We start from the raw sequence: 14561 nt of genomic DNA, 5'->3' as shown, positions 1-14561 counted from the left end.
GTCATCAGTCATTCGCCTGTTCCACTCATGCTTATGCCCTACAACACCCTGTGCTTCCACACAGCCCTATTCGCTCGGCTTTGCTCTCGAGTACTTAAGCCACTTTTAATTGAAACTTATAATAACTTGTCAAGGACTTTCTTTTTGGCCAACGAATGAGCGACCGTAGCAGCGGCACTGCTAGGAATGCCGTTCCACGCAAGTCGTCGCCACATGCCACATAGCCAAGTGTTGGTTAGCGGCGGCTTTGGGCGCCGAGTAAGTGCTGCAAATGGAGAGTTGTGGGAGGTAGGAACATAACTCTTGGGCATGTCAATAAAATATATGAGGAAATAATGTCGGTGGCACAAGTAGCAGCAGGAAAGAGGCCTGTTGTTGGTGTGACGCTTGGATTTGTGGGTATGTCTTAGGGGCAACGTCGCATTTCCGGCAGCTATGTCGCACTTCAAGTGTTTTTTGTATTTTTTTTCACTTGTACTTTATGTTTACAACATTAATAAAGTAAACAGTCACATTCATCCATATGTATGTATTTTTGTTTATATTTACAAGCTCGGCATTTCAACGACTCTAAGTGTAGCGACCCTCCTCCAAGTGGGTAAAAATAATTTCAAAGTATGGAATATGGAAAAAATTTACAGCAAAGTAAATTTGTCGCTCAATTCTTGTGCCTTTGCGCTTAATGAATTTGTTTGTCAAGTTTTGAAGTTGACCCTGCCACACGTGATTACAATATGAGGCGAACCTACTGGCTGCTAAATAAAATATTAATTAAATTACAAGCGGTCGGCATAAGTGTGTATTATTTTTTAAGTTTTGAGTGAGTGAGTGACTTTATGATGACATTGTTCACTAAGGTTATGCAAAAGTTTTTAAAATAAGACAGCAATTCAAGAAAGCACATAAAAGTTCAAAGGTCACTTCACTTTTTTTATTATAATTTTTTTATGTTCAAACAAAGTGATATGAAAATTTATTCCATCTGCAGCTAACTAACTGCCTGAAAGCCCTGATGTTCAAGATGAGATGATTTTCATACTTTACACTAAAGAATTAGTAGACAAATGCATATAATGTCACTCATAACTGATTTATCTATTAATTTCTCATATTCAACAAAAACAAGTCTCACAGAGGTCGATTTAGATGATCTAACTGTACAATTTCTTATTGTACTTTTTAGCGCCCAATTGACTGTTTAAGTGTTTTTAAAAATAAAGGGAATTTTCATGTTTTGTAACAGAAAAAAATATTCAAAATAGTTCCAATTCGATATTATGCACTAATGACAGCGTTTGTTCCAATCGTCAAAACAGGCTGAGCCTCAAAAGCTGTCACGCTAAGGTGTCGAGATGACTACCGCAATGGCGAAAACGGATATGTCGTTATCGGAACAGATGTTACCGAAAACGGAGGTGGAGGTGGCCGGATATGGTCATCCGGAGCCCGAAATGAGGCAATTGGAAAGGAAATGATGCTACCGGGTATGGGGTAACCGGATATGATATTATCGGAACTAATGTTACCGATATCGGAAATGGGGCATCGGAAATTGGATACGGGGTAATGATGTTACCGAAACCGGAAATTGGGTGGTCATATATGAGAATCCGGAAAGAAAATGTGGTAACCGGATATGATGTTAACGGAAGCGATGTTACCGATACCGGAAATGGGAGGGCCGGAAATTGGGCTTCAGAAACCGGATATAGGATAATGATGTTACCGGAACCGGAAATGGTGTGACCGGATACGGGCATCCGCAACGGAAATGAGTCAACTGGAACCAGATATGGAATAACTGCTACAGATAAAGTAAGAAATGAATACAGCTGAAAATTGTATTATACTTCAGTGGCTTGTTTATTAAAATAATAAAATAGTTTTCATTTTGACAATTATACTTTCCAAATCTGACACCTGATTGTTGGTAGGCTTTACTGTCTGCATACAGTAACTTTTACAGAAAATAAGTGAGCCTCAAGTTTCTCTTCAGTTTTAAGTCTGTATATCTCTTGATCTTAAAACGAATGTAACCTCAATAAATTTAACATTGAAGAATTTACTATTCACTAGACAGTTCTCAAAATCTTAAGAAGAAAAAGTTGGTTCTAAATAATAGGTACTTCCTTCTAAAACCGATTTTCTATAGTAATCTGTTGTAGAAAACTTTCTTTACCTTTCAGCTTCAGAAATAAAATAATCAAACTAGACTAAATATATTAGACAGCCTTGCAATTACAACCTGAGAATTACGCTAATAATTCTATAATTTAAATGCAAGATTACTACCTTACCTTAGTTAATGCAACCAAATTCTACATTTATCTAATCGCAAATGCTCATTTGTCTTTGCCACAAAGCAGTCGACAGGCAACAACCACAGCAACAGTATATAACATAAATACACACCCAACCACCCGCAACGCAAAGCAGCCAGTTGGTGTGAGTGAGACCGCCAGTCGGAATGGATTAGTGTCGGATGTGAGAAATTAACTTTGCAAACCAAAGGCAAAATTACGCTAAATGCAACTTAGCGCACAAGTTTATGCTATACTAGATGTGGGGCAGTCTCTCTTTGTATGTGTGTGTGTGCGCATGCAAATGACGACGCAAAATGCTGCCAATGTGTAGGTGAGAAAATCCGTTTTAGTTTTTGCAATTAACATATTAAGCAAGAGATTAGCAGCCAGCCAGCCAACGACTCCTGCAGGTAGACATATTTTAGTAGCAAACAGTCAGCGCAAACACACACGCATACACGCATGAGTGGCAAGCATAATGGTTGTAAAATGGTTGCGTGGTAGCCCCCAACAGTTGTATGTGTACGTAATGAGAACTTTAAGCGGTCATATATGGTCAGAAGTAAATATGTTCAGGTGTGTGTGAGTGTTTGAGTGCATGCTCAAGCCTTGCGGTTAGCATGCCACACAAACACAGACCGCTGGCACTGGCCCAGCTGCTTGTGGGAGGCGCTTTTTGTGAAGCATGGCACCTGTTTGCTGCAGCGCACACACACGCATCCACATAGAGTTCTCATGTAGCCATGTGCATTGCTTGCCTGTTTTACTTTAATTTTCATATGCATCTGCTCGGCCCGCCCTTAATGCTGCTCTACACCTGCTTATTAGCATGCAAATTACAAGGCCTAAGCGCTATTAGTCAGCCGTTGTATGTGCTGTGGGCGTGTGTGTGCAGTGGAAAAATTATGTAGCTGCGCTGTGCATATTTTTCATGTGTGCATTATAATTAACGCCAGTTTCAATATATATGTGACCTGCTTTTGGGCGGTTAAGCATTTGTTAGTTCGAAATTTATTTAAATTGTGTAAATTTGGTAAATTGAATACTTGGAAGCCGAAACTAAAATGGTCGGAAGTGAAATGACATTGTTAGTGGTTTACGTGGGTTGGTGGTTAAAGCTTAGGTATTATTCGGGTTGATTTTGAATCAGAAATATAGTTAAATGTGGAAAATTATTAAAAAAAAATAACTTTTACTGCCATGAAGAAAAAAAATTATAATCAGAATTATGAAATCTTCTTTTTAAATAATTCATTGTTTAAAAATAAAAAAACCGAAATTTCAAAATCCAAAATTTATTTATATTTTTAATTTTTAAAAAAGAAAAATATACTCAAAATTATAAAAAAAATGTAGTTGAAAAAATATATCAATGAAAAATATTAGAAATAAAATATTGAAATTTCAAAATCTTAAGTATACATTTTTAATAAATTTTACCAAAAATTTCAATATGATTTAAATTATAATAAATAAATAGAAATTATCTTAATTATCCACTATAATTAAACTTTAACCTTCATGTTCAGTCCAATTAATAAAAATTATTAACAATAAATTTCTCTTCAAACAGTCTATATTGCCCCTCAAGATATGCTAAGCTCATAAATACTAAAAAAATGTTAATTTTAGTTAATGAAAACTTTTGTTTTAAAGTGATTGCCAAAATTCCGTATATGAAATGACCCAAGGTTACCTAGAAGTGGTAACCCGCTGGGCGCATAGAAGTGGCTTAGCCATAAACCCGAGTAAAACGGAACTCGTCTTATTCATAAGAAGATACAAAATTCCAAATGCCACTCTCCCCTCATTGGGAGCCTCCAGTCTGCAACCTGCGAACAAGGTGAAATACCGCTTATTCTTGATAGGAAGCTCTTATGGAAGCCAAACATTGAGGAGATGGTAAGAAAGGCTTCGGTAGCTCTTTACTGCTGTAGAGGGGCTATTGGAAAAAGGTGGGGTCTCTCACCAAAAGTGGTTTTATGGTTGTATGAGACCATTATTAAACCTATAATGTTCTATGGAGTTGTCGTCTGGTGGAGGGCACTCGAGAAAGTCACACTAGCTAAGCAGCTGGAGCGTGTCCAAAGAGCGGCTCTCATTGGAATCAGCGGAGCGCTAAGAACAACAATGGCTCTAAATGCTATTTTACACGTCGCACCTGTTGATATCGCCGGTAGGTGCACTGCGGCAAAGGTCGCTTTCAGACTCAGAGACGCTGGGTACATGATCGGTCCCAAGTAGGGGCATTCTGAAATTCTCCGTCGGTTCGATTGCATCCCTGACTACTTGGACCACTGCACCGCGGAACCGTCCCCTAGAGGTTTCTTCTCTGCACATGTACCTACGAGGGATATGTGGGCAGGTAGAAGTCAATGGAGGAGAAGTGCAGTCAGCTTTTTCACGGATGGATCGAAGCTTAGGGGAAAGGTGGGAGGGGGAGTTTTCTGCAAAAAGCTTTCTATCAATACCAGCTTTAGGCTACCTGACCACTGTAGTGTCTTCCAAGCAGAGGTCGCTGCGATCAAAGTAGCAGTGGACGCACTGCTTCGTATGGTGACCTCTTTTAGAGAGGTATGTATTCCCTCCGACAGCAGGGCGGCCCGGTCACCGCGGCATCGCTGGTAACTGTATAGCGGACAAGCTTGCAAGGATGGGTACCCTAGCTACATTGACGTCGGAATGGTAGCGCATTGGTAGTCCATGGTCCACCTGCGCAAGAGCGCTGGACATGCAGACTACGTATGAGCTCGTCAAACGCTGGTCAACTACCAGTACTTGTGCAGTAGCGAGGTCCTTTTGGCCCTCTGTGGAGCGTAAGCGATCCTTTCAACTGCTTTCTCTGGGCAAGGTCCATCTCAGCGCAATCATAGGTGTACTTACTGGACATTGTCCAATGGGTACCCATGCGGTTAGACTTGGGATCGTGGCAGATGCAAGTTGCCAAAGCTGTATGGAGGAAGGCGAGATAGAATCATCTAAGCATTTCCTACTGCATTGTCCAGCTTTCGCCAGACTGAGGTTGAAACACCTCTGAAAGCCCTTTTTCGGCGATCCTAGCGAATTGGCTAGAATCGATATTACCAGTCTTACGAAATTTAAAACGGATTCCAAGCGGTTTGCTGAATCTTAAAGGTCTTTGATCCACGGGGAGTTTTATTGGTACCACAATGGACAGCGCCAGACTGTCTAAGTGAGATCTTCTGTCTTTGCAGAGATCTGCCTACAAACCTAACCTAACCTAACCGATTGCCAATATTGAAATCAAAGTCCCGAATAAAAATCGCTGTATTATTTAAAATAAATACAATATGAATGAGTGTATGAGTAACTTTTTAGATGTAATTGATTACAATCCTCCAAAATGTATAAAAATAGTTCCTAGTTGTCAATATAATTTGAAAAGCCTTCATTCTCCGATTATAATAAATAAATAAAATGTATGTGAGTGTGACACTGCGTATGAGTAACTTCTTTGTTAAATTTTCAAATTAAACCGTGTTTAAACTAAAAAAAGGTGTAAGTATAACTTTATTTCATAGAAGGTCTTAAAAATGTTCTTAAAAAGCACGCACAGGCTTATATGTAATATTTAGGTTAAAAGAAGTCTATAAGATTTTACTTTTTTTTAATCGGGTTGAACTTCTAACTAAAAGCAAATATTAGTAGGGAAATTCTCAATTTTTTACTGCTAAGAAACATTAATCGGGTTGAACTTCTAACTCAAAGCAAATATTAGTAAGGAAATTCTTAATTTTTTACTACTAAGGAACATTAATCGGCTTGAACTTCTAACTAAAAGCACTAATAGTAATGAAAGTCTCAAATTTTTTAGAAAAAACCTGCTTACTCCAGCAACCTGCATACTCAACTAAGATGGGAAGTCAAATCTCAATCGAGACATAGAATAAAATTATTAAAAAATTGCCAATTTCCATTACACGACGAAGTATAACGAAATTTAATATATAATTCCAATATAAGATTAATTAAAGAATTAAAAAGTTCCTACTAACTAACCTCAAAGGAAACTGATTCTTTGTATGAAGCGCTACACTGCGTATGAGTAACATTTTGGTATAATAAACATCTTCAAAAATTCATTTATTATTTTTTTAGAAATAAATGGTGTAGAATTCTAAATATAAAATGAACTTGAACATGCTAACATATAATTTATATATACTTTTATGCCAAAGTAATCAAATATCATCAAATATATAACATTTTTTCATACTCACTTCACTCACTTCACTTACTTCCCAAATTTTTCAGTAAAAGCCTGCTGAAGTATACTAAGATGGGAAGTCAATTCTCAATCGAGGCATAATATTATTAACAAAAATGACAATCTCCATTCCTCGACGAAGAATATCGAAATTTAATATATATTTCCGATGTATAAATATTAATAAAAAAAAATTCCTACTAACTAACTTGAAAATAACCTAACTCTTTGTATGGAGCGCTACACTGCGTATGAGTAACATTTTGGTATAATAAATATATAATAATTTATTATTTTTTTTAGAAATACCTGGTGAAAAATTCAAAATATAAATTGAACTTGAACACGCTAACATATAATTTGTATGTATAATTTTATTCCATAGTAATCAAATAACATCAAAAATATATATAATTTTTTCGTACTCACTTGCAATGTGCTCGTTATGAAAGGCCAACATTTGGTCGTCTGTTTATTTTTACCGTTTAAATTGCAAAATACGTTACACAAGTATTGCAATTGTTGCAAAATTTATTTTTTTTCTTAACCGTAAACAACGCGTAGAACCGTAGAAATTAAACGCGCAACCGAAACCGTATTTAAGCTAACCACAATGTACCGTTAAATTACCGAAAACCGAAAAACGCGATTTTTTTATTTTGTTATTTTATGCAAAAACTATCAGCGAGAATTTTTTACTTTTCGCAGCAGCTGTCACCGGCGCACGGTCACTTTATGCCCCCAATTATTTTGCTGAAACGCGAAAATTATGCTGACATCTTTGTAGAGTACTTGTACACAACAACAACAGCAGCGGCGAATGCTTGCACCTGTAAAGAGAAGAGAAGAGAGAAAGAGTGAAATAAAGAAACACTTTAGTGATATTTAAGGAAAATTTGTTAGCTGAAAAAAACGGCAACAAATTCAGTTCGAAAAACTGAAAAAATTGCGACAAAAGTTTGAGCTCAGAAAAAATTGCATAAAATTTGCTTACGAAAGTTTTGCGCTTAAGGCTACAAAAACGTAAACAACGCGTTATACAAACAACAAATAAGACAGCGGCGACGAAAAAATCTCAAGCGTTTAAAGCACAGCATTTTTAGCCGGTTCTTGGACAAATTTTTACTTTCCGCCAGCGCTGGAGATATATGCGCCGCTGCTTTGAGTTTGTTTGTATGCTTGAACGTGTTCCTGTATTATGTCAACTGCATTTCGTTAAGAGAATGCTAGCAGCAGTTGCAATGGTTTGTTAAAAGAAATATTGTCTCTGCTTAGGCGCAGACATAAGTCAAGGTGGAGTTTTGTATTTTTTATTGTGGGGTTTCTTTCGCGTAGATTTGAGTTTATTTATTATATTTTATTTATTTTTGTGAATTTTTTGTTGACAGTCGTTTGATGCAGACGGATTTGCATAAGTTAAGTTTGTTGAATGTTGAGAGCGACAAAGAATGCCTGAGATTTCTTAGAACTTAGTGAGGTTTCTCAAAATGAAAAAAAATTGGAAGTTAGGAACCACTGTGAGTTTTTTTAAATAAAAAATTTTAATTTTTACTAACATTTCCAGCGCCTTAACCGAGTATTTATAAATTTTAAATGAATTCCCATAATAAAAATACAAAATCCAACTAAAAGCACAGTTATTTAAATCAGCAAACGCTTCAAATATCAATAAATTTAGATTTTCCACATAAAAAATGCATAATTCTCACCACCACCTGAGTGTGACTAATCCGAAAAAAATCCCATTCTCTATTTAATTGTCTACAGCGACTGACATGAACGATTTCATAGCAATTAAAATTAAAAAAAGAAACAAAAATTAAATGAAATGCAAAGTCACCAAAGCGACAGTGTCTTTGCAACTGCAATTTCACACTAGTCTGTGTACATGTATTATATATTTATATATGTACATGAATATAGATATATGCTTTTACCCGCTACAGCTTGTGCTGATTGTGGTCAAACCGGCAAATCGCTGTCATTGACTTTCATTTCATTTTTTCAACACCGTTAAATTCAGGCGAGTTTTTTACACTCAGGCATATATGAGCTCAAATACACATGCATTTATATATGTATGTGTAGTATAAAATATATTTATTTTTAATCCGCCTTTCAACTCGTGCGGCATGGCAATCGTTCTAGCTGCACAAAGCGCGACATGAATTATAGTGTCTAAAAAGTCAAATGCAAATCCACACACACACAAATCTACATATACATTCACAGTTAATATTACATATATGTATACTATAAAATATTCTAAAATAAATTGTATGTATGCCGGTGGTGGCCAGCCACCAAAGTTAGTTAGTTAGTTAGCTGTTGAATAGGTCTTTTAGATGAATAGTGATTTGGGATTTTTGTAAATGCAAATTTATTACTAAATAATCCGTTGATGTCCAAACGAACTGATTTATGTGAAAAGCATGGTGGAGACATGCTCACATAGTACTAATACATGTACTGTATTCATTTTATTTCTATTTTGTTAGAGATTTATATTTGTGACTGATATACAGACTGTGGTAGGTGAGTGCTCTATTCATTAGCATATGAATGACAGTTTCTATACAAAAAAAACTTTTTCAATTACTAAAAATATTTAATTTTATTTTATTTTATTTTATTTCATTTCATTTCATTTCATTTCATTTCATTTTATTTCATTTCATTTCATTTCATTTCATTTCATTTCATTTAATTTCATTTTAATTTAATTTAATTTAATTTAATTTAATTTAATTTAATTTAATTTAATTTAATTTAATTTAATTTAATTTAATTTAATTTAATTTAATTTAATTTAATTTAATTTAATTTAATTTAATTTAATTTAATTTAATTTAATTTAATTTATTTTATGTTATTTTATTTTATTTTATTTTATTTTATTTTATTTTATTTTATTTTATTTTATTTTATTTTATTTTATTTTATTTTATTTTATTTTATTTTATTTTATTTTATTTTATTTTATTTTATTTTATTTTATTTTATTTTATTTTATTTTATTCTATTTTATTTTATTTTATTCTATTTTATTTTATTTTATTTTATTTTATTATAAAATTAAACTATTTTCAAAACAATTATTTTCCAATTTATCTAACTAACATCATATTTCTGCTTTGCAACTTCAATATGAAAATACTTCGCTTAACAAATTCAATAAAACGCACATTTACTCTGCCAAAGCCATAAATATGATTTCTTTATTAATTTCTCTCTCGCTGGCAACGCAAATTTGCTGCTGTGCGTTTGTCACAGTCGAGCGCAACAATAACAAAAACAGCAAACTTGGCTTAATCAAAATCTTGTCAAAATATGTCAAAAGCAATTTGCAATTTGCGCAGCAAAGCAAATACACGCGTCAAGCAAATATGTACAGTTATAAATATGTGGATAGATATACATACAAACATGTACAGACTTGCATGAAGTGCATGAAGTGCATGCATATACACTATATTCGCTTTCTTGCTTTCTTTTACACGGTTACTGTCTCTGCTTGCCGCCACCGCCGCTGTCAGGCATAACAAGCTAACCTCCTTTTAACTCCGACAACCGTCGTCGCAACGCCTGCACCGTAACCGCTAAAATTTGATTTCATTTCAATTTCAATTTAAATGGCAACGCGGCATAGCATAGCATGGCATGCCACAAGAGAGTAGCCGCACACACTCAGGCACACATGTGAGATATGGCAGCTAGAAAGAGAGCGCAGGCGACAGATAGCACGGGATAGACGTGTTGTTGTTAGTTGTATATGTATCTCTGTGTATACGTGTGTGTAGCATCTACAAAGTAGCGGTGCGGTGGCCGCGGCAAAAATTCATTAAGAAAATCGCGTTGAAAATGGAAATTTCATACGCCGTGGCATGTGTATCGCTGTGTCTATGTGTTCATATGCGAGTTTGTGCCACTGTATGTGCCCTGTTGCACTGTGGTGTGTGGCAAGCGATTTGAAGATTGCATGCAGATATGCGCACAACTTGCCTGCCTGCCTGACTACAGAGCTTACTGATGCCCGCCTGTTTTTTATGGCCTGCCACTGCTTTAATTTTCTATAGTGTTTTTCGAAATAGTTTCGCAAAAATGGATTTCGTTATGCCGCAAGCATGCACCGTTAGCATTTTCGTTGTCAGCAATGTACCCACAATCCACCCTCCGCAGCAACAACAACCCGTAACGCTACACAAGCGCTTGTGTGCCAGCCGTCTGCATGCCCAATTCAGCAGCTTTCATATTGGTGAGTGCTTTCTTGTTATCCTCCGCAAATTGCTGTGTAATTTAACTGTATATTCAGTAATATTGCAATTACTTTGCCAGCGGAGTTAAGTTAATTCAATTAACCTCACTTTTCGACAGGCTAAAGTAATTAAATACTAGAAATAATCGGAATTGCTTATTAAAATTTTCATGTGTCGACACTTGGACAGTTATCGCATTGCTGTTATTGTTGTTTTCAAATATGCCATTCTAGCACGAAATTATTATAGCTTTGCTTCAATTCAATCAGGTCACATCCGGCATGTGAGGAAACTCGAACGGAATTCATTTAATAACACACTCAAGCAATGTCGGGCAGCTTGGATGACTTGGCAGTGCAAATATCAACACACACTTTACACTTCTGAAAACTTAGAATAAAAGTGACACTTCCAGTCAATACTCTCACTTTACTTAGAAGACTTACAATTCAGACCTTAAAACTTATTTCCTAGTACAGCTGAAGTCCCATTCTTCTTCTTCTTGAACATTTCCAACTTAGAATAAAAGTGACACTTCCAATCAATACTCTAGACCTTAGAATACTAACAATTCAGACCTTAAAACTTATTTCCTAGTACAGCTTAAGCCCCGTTCTTCTTCTTCTTGAAGACCTCCTAAAAATTAGAATAAAACTGGCACTTCCAGCCTATACTCTAGACCTAAGAATACTAACAATTCAGATCTTAAATCGTGTTTCCTGGTACAGCTTAAGCCTCATACTAAACTCAGAAAAAAATATTGAAATTTATTTTAAGTAAAAGTGGTAACCTCAAATTCCGCGAATTTCATCTATTAGTTCCCTAAAAGATTTTCCCTTATCAAAAACAATTTTATAAATACCTTAACCCTAGTTTACCAAATGGAAGACTTTTTGAAGACATAACCCAAAACTGGTTGCCCTTTATGCAATCTAAATTTGTCCCTTCCCTCAAACCAAACTAAACTAATCTCACATCCCTTCAGGCATTTAGAAATGTTACCAATTTCAGGTTCATACACTCACTAATCCCCTTTCCTACCATCCTCCTCTTTTTCATACCATTTCCAGTCTTGCTATGCATTGGCACCCTTCGTTCGAAGCAATTTTTGACATTCCCTAATCATAACTGCTTACTTGTTGTCGGAAATTGACGTTGTTTAGCGGAAATTCGAGAAATTTTTGTGATTGCAATTAAAACGAAAGGCTGGCAAGTCCATAAAGCTGCTTAAAAATCACATGTGTTGCATTGTGTTAGTGTTGTTTTGGTTGGTTCGTAGTTATGGCTTGTTATAAAAATATCATGTTGTGTAAGAAAAACTTACATAATTATTGCATGACATAAGTTTTGCAAGCTAGTTATGCGCTTGAGTGCTTTTATTAGTACTTCGAATTGTTGGAAAGTTTTTAATTTCCTTGCCGAATGAGTTGAGTGGTATATGGTGTTTTTATTCGCATAATTTTTAGTACTTTCAGCTATTTTTTAGACATTTAAATGAGTTTCTTTATAAAACATTAACTTATGTTGAACTGTCTATAATTTAAAACAGTTATTTTTCATTAATATTCATCAAAACTTTCAGTAGTATCTTAATAGGTTTCCTGCCAACCAAGTGATCATTAGTGCTTTCTCGGAGACGATTTTGACTAAAAGCTTAGAAGAACTACAGTCTCTATTGAATTATTACAAGGTAAAACTGAACATTACGAAAGGATACTTCAGCAGGTATGTACCTTGAATTAAATACTGAGGAACAGAAAACTCTACCCAATCATTTTTTTAACCGTCAATACAACAAAATTATTTGCAATTGCCCGATAATGACTGTGAAGTAAAAAGTAGACTGCTTAGGGATTCGGCTTGTGTTCTCTATACATAAATAGTACAAATTCGAGTAGAACCCAACTTCAATATAAAACATTTTTCTCGCATCGACTGTCTATCGATTCGGCTTTGTAATCTCTTTAACAACCCTTTGTAGTATAAACCCGAAGAAAGAAGAGGATTAAGCTTCAAAACAAAACTTTTACCAAAACACCACTTTAAATCAGAGATTCTCAACCAAAAGTTCAGTTAGTCTCTTTTAGTTCCAAACAATATCGCCTCTTCGGAGCTAGCCAAGTAATCCAATTTTCGCTTGGTCTTAAACCAGAAAATAAGTAAGGTTCTAACCAACATATACAACTGTAAGCATGCCATCCTCAACTTAAGGACCTACCAAAAATTTACACACCCGACCATTTGAAAATATTTCTAGCGATTTTTGAGAGTATTTCTGCTTCAGGTTCATCCGAATTTTTCCTCTTTATTGATTATATTTTCTAATAAACTTGATCATAAATTAAATTTTTGAATTTCAAGAATTTCAGCTAATTTGAACATTTAAATCTTGAACTTCTTATCTAATATTTTCAATCAAAATTCATAAAAAAAATATAATTTATAATTTGTGGTGAAATAAATTTCACAAAATTTTATTTCAGTAACATTCACTACCAAGCAATCAAATTCAAAGCTTAGCATTTGTAATAACAGTATTTTCGGTTTATTTATTTAAAATCAATGCCATTAGCATGATGGGCAATTACTTATTTACATATCAATGCAACAACAAACAACAACAACGACGACGACTAACCAACATAATCGTAAATATTTAGCTAAGAAATAAACATTTGTGAGTAGCACAGCACATAATGTATATTCCAATCACATATTTTGTCAATAACTACAACAAAAATAACAAAATCAACAACAACAACAATATTTTACGCCTAACGGCTACTAATATGTATGTATAAGTATATGGCCTGGTCGTCAATCGTGCAACACCCAATTGACAAGCACACCCACATAACGGTTATGGCAGAAGTCAGCATTGGTCTACCGTTGACTTGAAATTGCTGCCAAAACTCCTGTCCACCACCCGCACTACTACATATACATACACCTAGAGTCTGGCTATTATTTATGGCCCATCATAAAATTCACGTTTTGCATTCAAATACACAATTTTGCCGTTAGCACTTACAACAACAATAGCACATAGCAGCGAATAAAGCGAATAGAGCCATAGAAACCAAAGTGACCTTATGGATTTGATACGGCAAAACCCAGGCGGTTGAGGCGCAAACATTAAGGCAAGCGGTGAGAATATAGAGGAAGAGCGAAAGGGAAAGAGAGAGGGGAGAGAAGAGGTTCCAGCGCACGATGGCCGGGAAGATTGCACAACGTAAATGTGCTTGCAAATCAGTGAAATGCTGACGCCGACGCCTAACACTCAATCACACCAATGCCAAACACACACACACTCGAGTTGTGTTGCCATTTGTGTGCATGCAAATGTGCTGGGCCAAGCAAAGTTATGCCTGTCGGGGCAATAATATTGCTTTTGTTGCGAATTTAGGCCGTCATTGGCAGTTTACGGCTCCTTGCCAGGCACAACAATATCCATATATGCACAGTGTTGTTGTAGTTATTATTGTGGGCGCATGCAAAATGGCGGCTGCTGGCTGCCGAACGTCAGCTGAAACTGATTGCGATTTGCTTCGATAAATGAAGACATTCAACTTAAAATTCTATGCCACATGCGCGCGCCTGCCAGGCACATACAAACACATACACATACCTGCCACAAGGAGGCCCATAAGTTGAGGCACACACCGTCGACGCCGCGCTTGCAATGCACGTATGACTGACTGCTTGGCAGCTGTAAGCTGACTCATACAAGCCATGCAGCTGATGGCGGCGACGCGAATGGACGTTCATGCTGAT

At 35.7% G+C, this 14561-nt stretch overlaps 1 protein-coding gene across 5 annotated transcripts in view; it reads right to left on the bottom strand.

Annotated features, from left to right (window-relative positions):
- Positions 1 to 14561, bottom strand: part of LOC105221358 (CUGBP Elav-like family member 4) — an 867302-nt gene that overhangs the window by 741425 nt on the left and 111316 nt on the right. For all 5 annotated transcript variants that reach the window (XM_029045950.2, XM_054230385.1, XM_054230389.1 and 2 more), the window contains exon 2: positions 6961 to 7361. In XM_029045950.2, coding sequence (XP_028901783.1) covers positions 6961 to 6991 — 31 coding nt within the window. In that variant the 5' untranslated portion in view covers positions 6992 to 7361. The remainder of the gene's footprint in view (positions 1 to 6960; positions 7362 to 14561) is intronic.

The sequence above is a fragment of the Zeugodacus cucurbitae genome, chromosome 4 (genome assembly GCF_028554725.1).
Source record: "Zeugodacus cucurbitae isolate PBARC_wt_2022May chromosome 4, idZeuCucr1.2, whole genome shotgun sequence".
Taxonomy (NCBI): Eukaryota; Metazoa; Arthropoda; class Insecta; order Diptera; family Tephritidae; genus Zeugodacus; species Zeugodacus cucurbitae.
Note: the sequence above shows the minus strand (reverse complement) of the source record. Positions and strands in the feature narration are given on the sequence as shown.